The sequence below is a fragment of the Rhinolophus sinicus genome, chromosome 16 (genome assembly GCF_057876585.1).
Source record: "Rhinolophus sinicus isolate RSI-liver-muscle chromosome 16, RSI-T2T, whole genome shotgun sequence".
In the NCBI taxonomy this organism is placed as follows: Eukaryota; Metazoa; Chordata; class Mammalia; order Chiroptera; family Rhinolophidae; genus Rhinolophus; species Rhinolophus sinicus.
The window spans coordinates 43292483-43305783 of NC_142516.1; the positions used below are offsets into that span (position 1 = coordinate 43292483).

Genomic DNA, 13301 nt, shown 5'->3' on the forward strand with positions numbered 1-13301 from the left:
TGGTCTATTCATTGACTGGCCCAGGAGGGCAGCTGATGACCACCTGCCTTCTCCCACTCCTGTTTACCTCAGGGGTCATGCAACCTAGGAAATAATTGATTTGGACAACCAGAGACACAAAGTGATAGCCCACCCTGTGATCAGGGGACAAAGACAACATTGTCTGGGCCTCATACTTCCTTACCTTTTTGTGTCCCCTCTCCCACACCAAATTCACCTCAAAATGTGACAGTATTTGGAGATAGGGTCTTTAAAGAATTAATTAAGTTAAAATAAGGTCATTAGAGTGGGCTCTAATACAATTTGACTAGTGTCCTTTCAAGAAGAAGAGATTAGGACACAGACAAGTACAGAGGACACAGGAAGAAAGACAGTCATCTCCAAGCCCAGGAGAAAGCCTCAGAAAAAACCAACCCTGTTGAAACCTTGGTCTCATACTTCTAGCCTCCAGAATTCTGAGAAAATAACTTTCTGTTGGTTAAGCTGAAAAAGCACCACAGTCTATGGTACTTTGTTATAGCAGCCCTCTCAGACTGTCACACTGCCCATTTCCCACCCTCACCAGCACAGGAGGGATGTCATTGGAACCTCTTGGCAACAGGAATAAGAAACTGAGAATCACCTCTACCCACCACCAAAGGCCTTTCTTGTCCCAGGAACATTCTATTTACAAAGTCTTGGGAGAACTAATCTGCACACGCACACATCCCACACTAACTGTATGACTTGCTGCCATTTAGTGGCATCATCTCATTTCACGCTCACAGCAATGTTCTACCACAGGATGCTTAATATCATTGCCATTTTCAAATACAGGGTAACGGTCATATAGTTAGGTAAATGCGCACAGTGGGTAAATGACAGACTTGAGGTTTGAAAGCAGGCCCCAGCCTGACGGCAGTGAATCACTGCTCAGTACCACCTGTTCTAGGAGCAGCAGGGCCCAGGGCAGGAAGCTGGCTGCCCATGGCAGGAAGGCTCTCATCTCTAGTTTACAGACATTACAAAGTCAATGATAACAGGTTTCCTTCTTGGTTTCTTTCTCCTCTGCCTCATACCTGCCTGGAATTCCTGCCTCCATCCTTATTCTCCTAGGTGGCTGTCTCCACCTCAGATAGAGTGATTCTTCTAAAACTTAGCTATCTAGTCACTCTTGTACTCAAAACCCTCCAATTGCTTTCCCTCTTACCCAGGACAAAACTCCAAATGAGACCCAAAAGGCCCCACATGACCCAACCTCCTTGAATTCATCTCCTGCCTCCCTCTGCCTTATCCACGAGCTTCCTAGCCCCTGTCGTCCCTGCTGTTTCTAGAAGTCACTAAGCAACCACCTTGCACTGGTTGTTTCTTCTGCACCCTCAGTTCTTTCAGGGCCCTACTCAAATGTCACTTTATAGCAAGGCCATCCATACACACCTTATCAAAAGAACACTCTTCCTCCCTTAGCCTTGCTGCCCCTTACCCTCCTTATTTTTCTTCCTAGGACTCAGGCCCTGAAGTCACAGTCATTTACCTACTTACTCTCCGTCTCTCTCCACTAGGATGTGAGCTCCGTGAGACCATCCTTTCTCTGGTTACTGCACTACCCCCAAGGCCTGCACCAGTGTCTGGCACACAGTAAGTGCTCACTAAACCATGGCTGGATGGGTGGATTTATGGATGGACACCAGAAACTCTAACAACAGAAAATACATACAGCAGAGACGTACAAAATTGTTCTGGGTGGTTGGTAGAAGGTGCCATCATAATGTAGTTTGAGGCAGCAGTTCAAGTGGAAGATCAGCAGAAAGATGACTAAGACAGGGTCACATACTTTATATGCAAGTAACTTTGTGATTTTAAAGCAGACGGTGTCACCGCATGGGGAGAAGCAGCACAGGACGGACAACATGACCTTCAGGCAGAAGGGCACGCACATCAACTGAGGGGCTTAGCTTTCACACTCTGGACTGCAGTGGGCAGTGACTGAACATCCATTCCTATGAATTATTTAGGGCTATTAAAGGCAGGCAGTTTAGGCCAGTATCTAAATGAAAGCACCGTAGGTTTTTATGCTAATTTTAATGTTAAAAAACTGAATACTTACAGTTCTGGGTTCAAACGTATAAAGAGCTCTGAACACTTTAACTTGCCCTAAAAGAGAGGAAAAATAACCCATGATCAGTTCATTTCCAAGTTTGCTCTAATACTATTATCCATTATAGTCTTCAGAATTCCCTAATTAAAAGCCCATGCGAGAAATTTATCTTGGAATTAAGTGCTTTTTCTATATAAAAGGAATTTTTAAAATACTTGTCAAATGAAAGCATGAATAAACACACACCGCTGAGATGATTTTGCTTTCTCCTCCCAAACAATGGAAGCTACCTAATTGCTTATACTTACCTTCTGTCCTATACAGAGCTCTCCCAACACTAAGATCTCAGTTTAAAAATGGAAATGTGAGCATTTAACATAGAGTCTTAGTGACAATTCACAGTGTTTTAATATTCTTAAATCAATGGTTTTAAGAATGGATTTTATATTTTCCCCCAGAAAAAGAAAATACCACTGAGAAAAATAGAACATGTTGGAGAAATCTGTGATCCCATTAAGTTTCAAAACAAAGTACAATAACTAAGCAAAGAGGTGCTTGTGTTCATGAATGGTGTCTTTCGTGCTGCCAAACAGTATCTCGCTTTCTGCCTCTTTGCTGCATTTCCACTACACCCTGTATTAGAATAACTGATTTGAAGACAGGCACCCTGATTTTCTCAATTTCCTGGCACCTACCTGGCATATATGTAGTATGAAGCTAATAAATGCTTGCTATGTGAATATGTAAGTAAAAGAATAAATTCAAACAGTGCAGGGAAAAGCCTATAAATAGCACACAAAAAAGGAGAAAAACTGTCTTTTTATGAAACAGATTTAAAAGGGATATCAAACTAGGACCACCTATTTAAAATATCGTGACAGTTCAGTTTCAGCCCTGGAAGAACTCCCTCATCCAAGAGCATCATGCAGAACAATGGGCTCTCACATGGAAACCAGGAAGACTACTTCAGAAATGCTGTACACTTTTATCTTACTCTTTTTCATTCCTAGTTGAGCATGTTTTATAATATAACAACAGAATAGAATACACATACAAGGTATAGATACACATACATTTTGGGGAGTGAGTACTCAAAACCTTTTGCTGATAGAATGTAGTAAGTAAGCATTGTAAGGACAGGTATTTTTGTTTTATGAATGAGACATCCAAGTAGATAGCACAGTGTCGGGAACATAGGAGCACTCAATAATTATTTGTGGAATGAATGAAGAATGGATGAACAATGGAATGGAAACATGCACTCAAAAGAGTCTGAAAGCCAGTAGTTTAGAACCACACCGTCCAATATGACTTTATGCAATGATGGAGAAAAGTTCCCCATCTGTGCTAGTCACATATAGCTACTGAGCACTTGAAATGTGACTGAGGAACTGATCTTTAAACATTATTTAATTCGAATTAAGTTAAAGTGCCATACATGACTGGTGGCTAGCATACCGAACGACACAGGTTTAGAACATCAGAAAATAGGAAATGACATAATGTCCATTAAGAGAGGACTATGTACATCAACTGACTCATCCACATGATAGAGTCATTAAAAAAGAATGCTGCAGACAAATCCGCAGACACTGACATAGCAAAGAGCCTACAAAACATTCAGTGGAAAAAAAACAGGTTATAGAACAGTATGCCAAGTACCACCCTGTTTACGTTGACAACACACACACCTTGAATGACAGCACCAATTATGGGAAACCTTCACATTCTGTTTTACATGTATTCTTATAGCCATTACACTGAGCATGTATTACTTTCAAAATCAATGACAACAGTAAAAATACTTTCATGGGAGGTGGTGGGTAGGAAGCATTCTTTGATCCCTAAATGCCCTAATATAGAAGGGAAGCTCGGATCCCTGTTGTTTAGTGTGTCTGCAAGAAAACACGATTCTTGCAATCTGAATTTTAGTGCCACTTCTCTCTTGCTCTGCTAGGGGGAGGTGAATAGGCAGAAGAAAAGGCGAAAACTTTTGTTTGGAATCTGTTTTTCACCCACACCCACAGGACTGAGAAAGGAAATATCAAATGGAAGGAGGAGTTGCCAGGAGAAATATTTTTTGCTGACCTGTATGTTTTCTGAGGGGGGAGAGTAGTTATCTTGATTACTTCGAACTTTCCAAAGAGAAGTTACACAAGGAAGCAGTCTATTCGTGACCAAAATCAATAAAGACAGAACTTTCTTGTTCCTTTGAGGGAATGGCAGCATGGGATGTGCTATGGCTAATTTTGGAAACAAGATCCAATGTCAACTCAATGAGCATAGATAAAATTCAACATAAATTTAAAAACCTGGAAAAAAAATACTTGGAGTGTGACTAGACCCCTGGATTTTTATAATTGTATCTTTTGTGAGTGTCTTACTTAAAATGCTAACAACTAAAAGGAAGTGGGAGATTTATTTACATTTTGATTTACATGGAATGTTATAAACACTGAACATCAGGCAACTCTTTAGGCTGTTATGCAAGGGAACGTTCTGTGTGACACTGTAGAAATACTTCCACATACACAATCCTATTTATCAATTAATGTTGGGACATTATGTATTATAAAATTTCTGGGCTTTCATTTATTCCATTCTCAAACCTGAGTCAAGTAAAAATGAAAGAATACAAAAGAAACAGACAGAGGATAAGAAAGAATTGCATTCAAAAAAACAGACGACTTTTATGACTGCAGTACTATATCAACCTTGGATAGTCTCTCAAGAATATAATAATAATACTTAATATACCAATTATTTTTACATATTTAATTCAACTGTGAGCGATGTTCTATACAGGTTTAAACAGAGCATGCAAGGGAAGAAATCAGGGTTCTAACGGTACTGTCCTTACAGACATTTGAAAAATAATAGTGAACATCTTAATAAATCATCAAGAGCAGGCACTGATCAATTCCAAATGTATTTAAAGAAGGCAGAGTCACAAATGTAAACTAGTTGTGTTCTTTCATAAGCAGGGAGGCTAACTGAGTTGCCTGCTTAGGGCACCCTGCACCCTGACCATTTTCTCATGGAGGTCTCGTTACATATAACAAAGAGAGAAAGTGAAGCTGTGTAAAATACCTAAAGTCACCCTGGAATTCACCCTGATTTAAAATGGGAAACAGGCCCAATCTTCTGTTTGATGCTTTACATGGCTCTCACGTGAACTAGCTCGTGAATGGTATTAAGGATTTCAGTAGGGCTGGCTTCCTGATGTCAACAAGGTAAGTAAATTCCTAGCATGACACCTAGGCAACTGGCCCCTGCTGGCTTTTCCCTTTGCTGGCTCCTGACCTCGCCAGGCACGCCCTTTCCATTTCTCTACAACCCCACCCTGCCCCTACGGAGAAGGACTGAGCCCACCACTAGACATCAGCCAAACATTCTTTTCCCCTGGAGTTGGGCTGAGCCCAAACTTCAACAAACGAATCCTGTCCATAGCAGCTGAAGCAGGTGGAGGGAAGGGGGATGTGGGACAAGGCCGGGTACAGGCAAAGGTAAGAGAACTTTGTTTCTGAGGTTTGCAAATGGAGTGTGTACTGCTGCTCCTCTAAGGCCCTGAAATAGCACTGAGAAGGAACTGGGGCTTACAAACTCAAACCTAAAATTCCTAACCTACTTTATTCTCTGTTGGTGAAGGAAAGGAGAAGCTTCTACAGTGAGTCACTAAGACAGCATTAAAAAGGGACTGCTCACTATAATGGAGAGACATACAATAAACAGCAAGAGGAATGACTTTTCAAATATCAGGCCTTAGTTATCCATAACAGAGCAACTATTTCATTTGTGCTCAGCTTAAGAATTTGGGAAGCATGACACTTTTAAGACTTCATTTAAAATGACGATGGTAACTATTACATACCCACTATGATGGTTAAAATTCAAAACATTGACAATGCAAGTGTTAAGAAGAATATAGAACAACTGAAATTCTCTGACACCACCAGTGGGTGTGTAAACTTGTACAACCACTATAGAAAATTATTTGGCAGTAGCATTCATTCATTTTTTTATAAGTCTTAACATGTTTCTGAGATCTTACATTTCATTTTGGGGAGAAGGAACATAACTAGAAAATCTCCCTTGCATCTTTGGTAGGACTAAAATGCTGCATACAAAGTGCTGTGAGTCTCAACATTTTTACACTGCACATCATAAGCAGGTATATTGTCTAGCTAATTTAGTAGCTTTAAAAAATATTAACTAGAACAGAAGAGACCAAAGCACACTGCACATAATAGAATTATGCTTGTGAAATTTTTCTTTCATTGGGACTGGATAGATGGATGGAGAGATATTTATTTTAGAAATTTGCCAAATATACTTTTTGTTTGGCAGCATGTCAAATGGCCAAATACTAACATCAATATTTGCCAAAGCCAAACGATGCCTTTACAGAATGAACTACTGAGAAATAATAATAAATCTGAAATTTTATTCAAAAAATTATTATGATTACAATCTTAGTTTTAAAAATTCTGGTAGACCCATTTGAAAAGTCTGGTATAAAAGGACAGGAACCATAATTCCTTGGCACTGTCAACAGCAGCCTGATGAGAAGTGTGTAACACTAAATAAATGCTCTCTCTAAAATGAGATCTGTGGAAAAGCTAGATACTTTGGTACTAGCTCTGTCAGCTTAGCTATTGCTGGTGGTGATTTTGCCACCAAGTTGGTAAGCTTTCCTTCCTCCCTAATAGAAAATGGCTGAGGTCAAGACTTACCTCCTCTTCACCTCCTGGGCTTGAAGATTTGCTTAATGCTGATAACGCAATGTCACTGAAGGCAATCCCACAAAGGACATAATGGTTTCCCTGAAATTATTAGTAATTGTACGCTCTCACTATTCATATTCTCAATCCATAACTATAATTTTTGCTATAATTTTTTAACTATAATTATTTATAAAATAATTCTTGGACGTATAAAATTCACAGCCTCGCCATCATCATTAATTATAGCAATATTTTGCTCTCCAATAATAAATATACATTCAAACTTTCAATTGACTGAGGGAATTTTCATATATGAAGCACATTTGGAATAAGTTACATTTAGAGTACTTAACCTGTTTCTCAAAGTGAATATTAAGATAACAATAAATTCAAATGGCATGCCTTGCTTTCATTACTGGTGCCATTACACTGGTTTAGACAATCTGCCATCCTTGTTCTAGTATAAGTCTAGGTATGTCTGAAATGACAGTGAAGTAGGCATTCCACCATTTGGCCAGTCAGCCAAAGCTTAGGATTTAGGAAGAAATTTGAGGCTAAGGTAACTTCTGTGTACCCCTGTAATCGTGTGTGTGTGTATTTTTGTATGTACCAGGTCATTAAGGAAAACATGTCTCTTACTAAAGATCAAGGACAAAAAAAGTTTGAAATCCACTGCCCTAGACTATCTGATCAAAATGGGAATTTGCTATAGGACACTCTAAAGAATGAAAGTTACTATTTCCTCTACTTTGTGAATTTCAAAATTCAGCTAGCATATGAAAAATAATACTCTCCCATCTCCCCCAAAAGTAGATACTTTATAACCAATTTTAGAGCTTTTAAAAAGAAAGAATTATTTGAACACGGAAGAATCATGGAAAAATAAGAATTAACCCATACATCTAGTTCTCATACTTGTCCAAGAGAATGCAGGAAGTATTAACTTGCAGGAGGTATTAACTTCTTAATTTACATTCTGTGTGTATGAGAAAAAAAAAGTGTCACCACCTTTGAACATTGTCAAGGTAAGTAAAAGTATTAATGTTATTTCTACTAGGAATATTGAAATTATTCCATTAAACATGCATGATGAAACAGGATGTTTTCTGCTCAAAACCAAAACAGGAGGAGTCTATGTGATAATATCCAAGAGTCAAGGCTATCGTTTGATAGCTGGAGTGAAAGGAAACAGCTGTGCTCTGTTGGGCCCACACAGGGTTCCCCTGGGCTTTGTGGATTCCAACGCTCATAAATGCGGTGGTCAGCTCAGCACAGGCTTCTTGGTGAAGCTATCTTTATTCACGTCATTCCACAAAAGCCCACTGCTCTTGCAAATAAAACACATATAATCCTTGCAAAGACAATCATCATGTGAGTACAGCAATGTCCAAGAGTTTCCAACGTAAAGGATAAGTTTCTTCCCTCATCCTTATATTATTGGATTAATTAAATCCAATCCAAGGAATTCTATTTCATATATACCTTTAAAGGATATAATTAATAAAGAAGACTGTGAACAAAATATTTTCATCTCTCCTTACTCCAACACCACCTCTTTCCTGCTGCTTTCCCTTATCCAATCCAGAAAAAAAAAAAAAAAAAAAAAAACTGAAGAATTTGAAACGTGTCTTGACTTCAGCTGCAGGCATGGCAGACTCGTTAGAAACAGTAGCCAGTGTGTTTTCTGACAAGAGGGTTCTATTTATTAACAGTGTGCCTTTCTTATCCATTTTTTTCCTTTGCTTACACTTTTCAGTGTCTTTCAGAAAACTTGGTTACTTTTACATCTTGAGGGGCCATAACTGCTGTCATTTTTATTTCTTCTCCACGATATACCAGAAAAGTCCCAAAGAACAGGGTTCAAAATTTCAAATGACATGTTCATTGCCAACTATGTCTTCACTGGCTAAAGATTAGAAAGGGGGCAATGGCTCTTAAAGACCCTTCATCCCAAGATGAACTGCTTCCAAAGTCAGTTTGAGGAAACCGCAGGGATGAATGGAAGACAATTATTTCAGTCCTTGGAATTTAACTGAAAAATCATGCCAACCTTCTGCAAAAGGCAAGATGAGTCCAAGGGCCAGCCCGTGACAGCAATACCTGCTTTTGCGCAACCTGAGAGCTAAGAATGGTTTGACATTTTTAAATGGTTAGGGTGGCATGGGTGCGGGGAATCAAATGAATATTTCAAGATATAAAAATTATCTGAAATTCAAATTGAAGGATCCATAAATATTTACTGGAACACAGACAACATCTGCATACTGTCTACATCGCACTACAATGGCAGAGTTGAGTAGTGGCAACAAAGACCACTTGCGATCCACAGATATGCTTATGTTTTAGTGTTATGTAGAAATGGTTGGTGGTAATACATACACAATCAACTACACAAAACAAAAATATGCACAGAAGAAAAACTGGAAGGAAACAACATCAAAATGTCAATAGTTATCTCTGGGTGATTTTCTAAATTGTCTATAAAGAATAGGAATTCCACGTATAAGCAGGAAAACATATTCATGTTTAATGCCCTATTGAAAGACAGCTTAAAAGTTATTTGTATGTTATGTATCAGCAGAGTTATTTTAATATGAGTCTTTTTTTGTCCTTGGTCTCCCTGAACTCATCACGGGGCGGGGGGGGGGGGAGGTGGGATGGGGTAAGAATTGGTGAAGAGATAAGCAACTGCAATACCAAGTATGCTTACAAAAGTGACACTACAGGGGACACATACGTAACACAGACAGTGAGGAGACTCTTAGGGCAGTGCAGGCTGGACAGGAAGTGGCATCTACTTTGATTTTGGAAACAGCAGTTATCAACTCAAAGAGGGGCAGGGAGCAGGGTAAGACAGACCCAGAATACAAAGCCGTATATAGACAGAGGGGCTGGACGCCATGAAAAGTTGTCCAGGAATGTCAAGTAGATCAATGTACCTGGAGCCTGGCAGAAGAAATAGTGAGAGATTGGGCCAGGGACAAGAACACAAATAGGGTAGACGTTTCTCAGTTATTCTGAGACACACATTAAGAAATAATATTGCACATCAGGACCCAGGAAACATATAGACAGACATTCTCATAAAACTAAAAAATGTTCCACAGAAAATACTTTAAGTGACTCTGATATTTTCTGTTTTTATGTTGTATTCTACTTCTTTCTTTCTTTTCCTTCCTTCCTTCCTTCCTTCCTTCCTTCCTTCCTTCCTTCCTTCCTTCCTTCCTTAGGTGCTAGTCATGACTAACTATACTGACTTCATGATCTATTCCTGGGTCACCACTCAGAGCTTGAAAAACCACTAGGCCAGAGTGTTTAATACATGAATGTGTATAACCAGGGTTTAGAAACCAAATGAAAAATCATCAAATTTAGATATCTGGTACTCTTGGCAATAAAATCTTCTCAAAATATATTAAAAATGGTCTCTAAATTTTATTTCAAAAATTTTTTTTAAAATTTGAGCAAATAATAAATGGACAAGCTTAAACTTCAGGCTTCATGAATGCCCAATTTCTTGGAAAATTACCATTGTACTTAGGAAATAAAAATTTGCAACAACAGAAAAATGGCCTTGGTCTTAGCCCTTTTATGAAGACACATATTAGCAAGAAAACATGTTGATAAAAATGTCTCCATTATTTCAAACAAAACCCCGTTAAAACCAGATGTAGGGACAAAGATATACACTGTACCTAAGAAAAAGAAAAGTGAATCTCTAGACACATAACTGAGTTTAGGCTAGATTAAGGTGTTCACTTGAAGCTTACCTGATGGATAGAGGGGACAAAATCTGTAGTGGAGGGTATTTTACTATTTCTAGTTAATACTAGAACTCTCGCATGATAATACAAAATCTGGGTGTGTGAGTAATATTATCAAACACAACAGGAAGAGGTAGTTAGAGAGCAAAGAATAAGCAATAAACTGAGCCCCTCTCAGTTCAGAAAACAAAAGGATTCAGATTTTTTTCTGTAGCACATACCAGAGACTCCACAAAAGTCCTTATCAAAAATTATAACAGAACCAAACACAGAGAAGTGGAAACCAACAAGATGCCTAAGACATTCGTTTCTTCCAAGATCATCTACTCACTAAGACAACAGCCTTTAAACTAGAAATTGTTTCCTTAATTGCATCCTCTCTAAGTCACACAGCAGTACTCCTCCAAAAAGTTTACGAAGTGTTCCTAACGGTCTTGTTTCTGTTATGAAAGTGCTGAGCTTTGTCTGGGGGCCTTGGAAATGTTGGATATGACACCTCCAGTGGGAACTACGCCCATTGGACATTCCAGAGCCAGGCCTGGCATCTCGCGGAAGGCTCAGCCCAGGCAGTGCAGGCAGGAGGACACCCCAGGGCATGAGTTCCTCCTCCCAGCTTGCCTGATTCTGAAAGTCAAGATTGTTTATGGGAAGGAGAGCTAGACAGAAGTCTAGAAGGTCTGGGAAAACCCAAGGAGTCCAAGAGACTCCCAGAAAAGGTCAAATAATGTTCAGGTAATTTCCCCAAACCAGATCAGATTTGGGGAGAAGGTAGAGGGGCCCAAGAGAATCAAGTCCATAAAGAATGACAGAGAAGGCCCTAGAATTTCCCTAGAGAATGATAAAGGTCAGCAAACGAAAAGCTATGGTTTTTCTGCAGTTGTAATTAAAATAGGGTAATTACAGGGCCATTCTTACAAAAATGTCCCCTCTACTCAAGGCCTACTCAGGAGCTGAGGGTCACACACTTAAACTGGGTGACTAACTTCAGCTACTCCAAGGCCCACGTCACCTTTCACGCCCATTTCTGAGGTGGCAAGTTGCTCATGAATTTTAACTCTTTTTTATTAATGGGCACCCAGAAGATCATTTGTCTTTTTGTGAACATCGGGTTATGCGTGGGGGAAGGCAAGAGATTGACATTGAAATTTGCCCTTAAACTTCTAGGAATATTCCAGGTTCCCTCCCAAACCCTTGAGCCTGCTGTTAGAGAACTATTGAGAACTATTTGTTGTTTATGACAGTAAAAATAACCTCTGCCCACACAGGAACAGAAGAGGGAAAACTCAGCACTGTCTACGGCAGTGGCTTTCTACCAATATGCAGCAGTCATCTAAAATTGCAGGTTTTCATAATAATTACTAGGAATTTGCCCTCCTTTGGTACCCACTGTCCAGCTGTAGAAGGAACCCATCTTTTCTTGTCATCTGTCCTAACAAATTACAGTTCTTTAAACTATGGTTTTAAAGAGAGTCTGTGGAAAATTAATATTCAAGAGCACCATAATAGTTTTTAACTACGAACAGAATTTTTTTGTTTCAATTCTAAAGTTTTAGCAATAAAACTTATACCCATCAGTACAATTCTATGTTATTAAAATTGTAATTATATCAGAATCCGTATAAGTATATAAATGGTTTCTTTAAAAAAAAAGAGGCTTTTGTTTTCTTGTGAGAACTACATTAACTGACAGCGATGAGTGGGCTGAGAACCAATTTCTTGCAGGAAGAATCATCCCTCTTCCAGAGAGAAGCACTGAAACTGAAAACCTTCCTTCCTGGAATAAAATAATTTGTAAAACACTGGGTCTCAATTTGAACTCATGGCTTAAAACTGTTACCTCTAAAAAAGACAGGAAAAAAATGTCAAAGAAAGGAGGATTCTGGACAATATTTTGCACAGAGTTCATTTCTAAAAACTAGCTAAAGATATATTCTTAGATCTCAAATCTGTGGAGTTAATGTTGCCAAGTTACAATTAGCCATACTAAGTAAAATAAGTCAGACGGAAAAAGTTGAGAACCATATGATTTCACTCATATGTAGGATATAAAACTGAAAGCAACAAATGAACAAGACAAGCAAACAAACAAAAATTCATAGACACAAACAACAGTTTAATGGTTACCAGAGGGAAAGGGAAGGTGGCAGGAAAGGGTAAAGGGGGGTCAAATGTATGGTGACAGAAGATTTGACTTTAGCTGGTAAATACACAATGAAATGTACAGATGATGTATTATGTAAGTGTACACTTGAAACCTATGTAATTTTATTAACCAGTGCCACCCCAATAAATTTAATAAAAAAATAAAGACAAACATATACAATAAATCATTTAAAAAACACTTATTTCTACTAAAATAAAGTTATAATTAGCTTTTTTCAAACTTAAAATCCTCAACATCTCAAAGGCCACTCATGAATGACCACATTTTGCAAGGGTCTCCTAGTCCGTGCATGTAGGGTCCAGACACATTTCGACATGGCCACCCCAATGTTCTCTTCCTCTAAGCAGCTGCAAAAACAAAACAAAACAAAAAACAACAACAAAAACAAAACAACTCCGCTGCTCTGTGTAGCTAGAGCCTAAGTAAAATCAGATCAGACCTAATTATGATTATGTCCCGACCCTAAAACTCTTCGCATCCTTTCCTCTCTCTCCCTATTTGTCATAGAAATCTGGGCTTATGAAAGCCTTTAAAGTATTTAATTCCTCCATATGTTGGCCTTCACATGGCAC

The 13301-nt window shown here is 38.7% G+C and overlaps 1 protein-coding gene across 1 annotated transcript in view; it reads right to left on the bottom strand.

Annotated features, from left to right (window-relative positions):
- The window catches only part of OSTF1 (osteoclast stimulating factor 1), a 46181-nt gene that overhangs the window by 22972 nt on the left and 9908 nt on the right, over positions 1 to 13301 (bottom strand). Inside the window, exon 2 of the mRNA XM_019736664.3 lies at positions 2087 to 2133. Coding sequence (XP_019592223.1) covers positions 2087 to 2133 — 47 coding nt within the window. The remainder of the gene's footprint in view (positions 1 to 2086; positions 2134 to 13301) is intronic.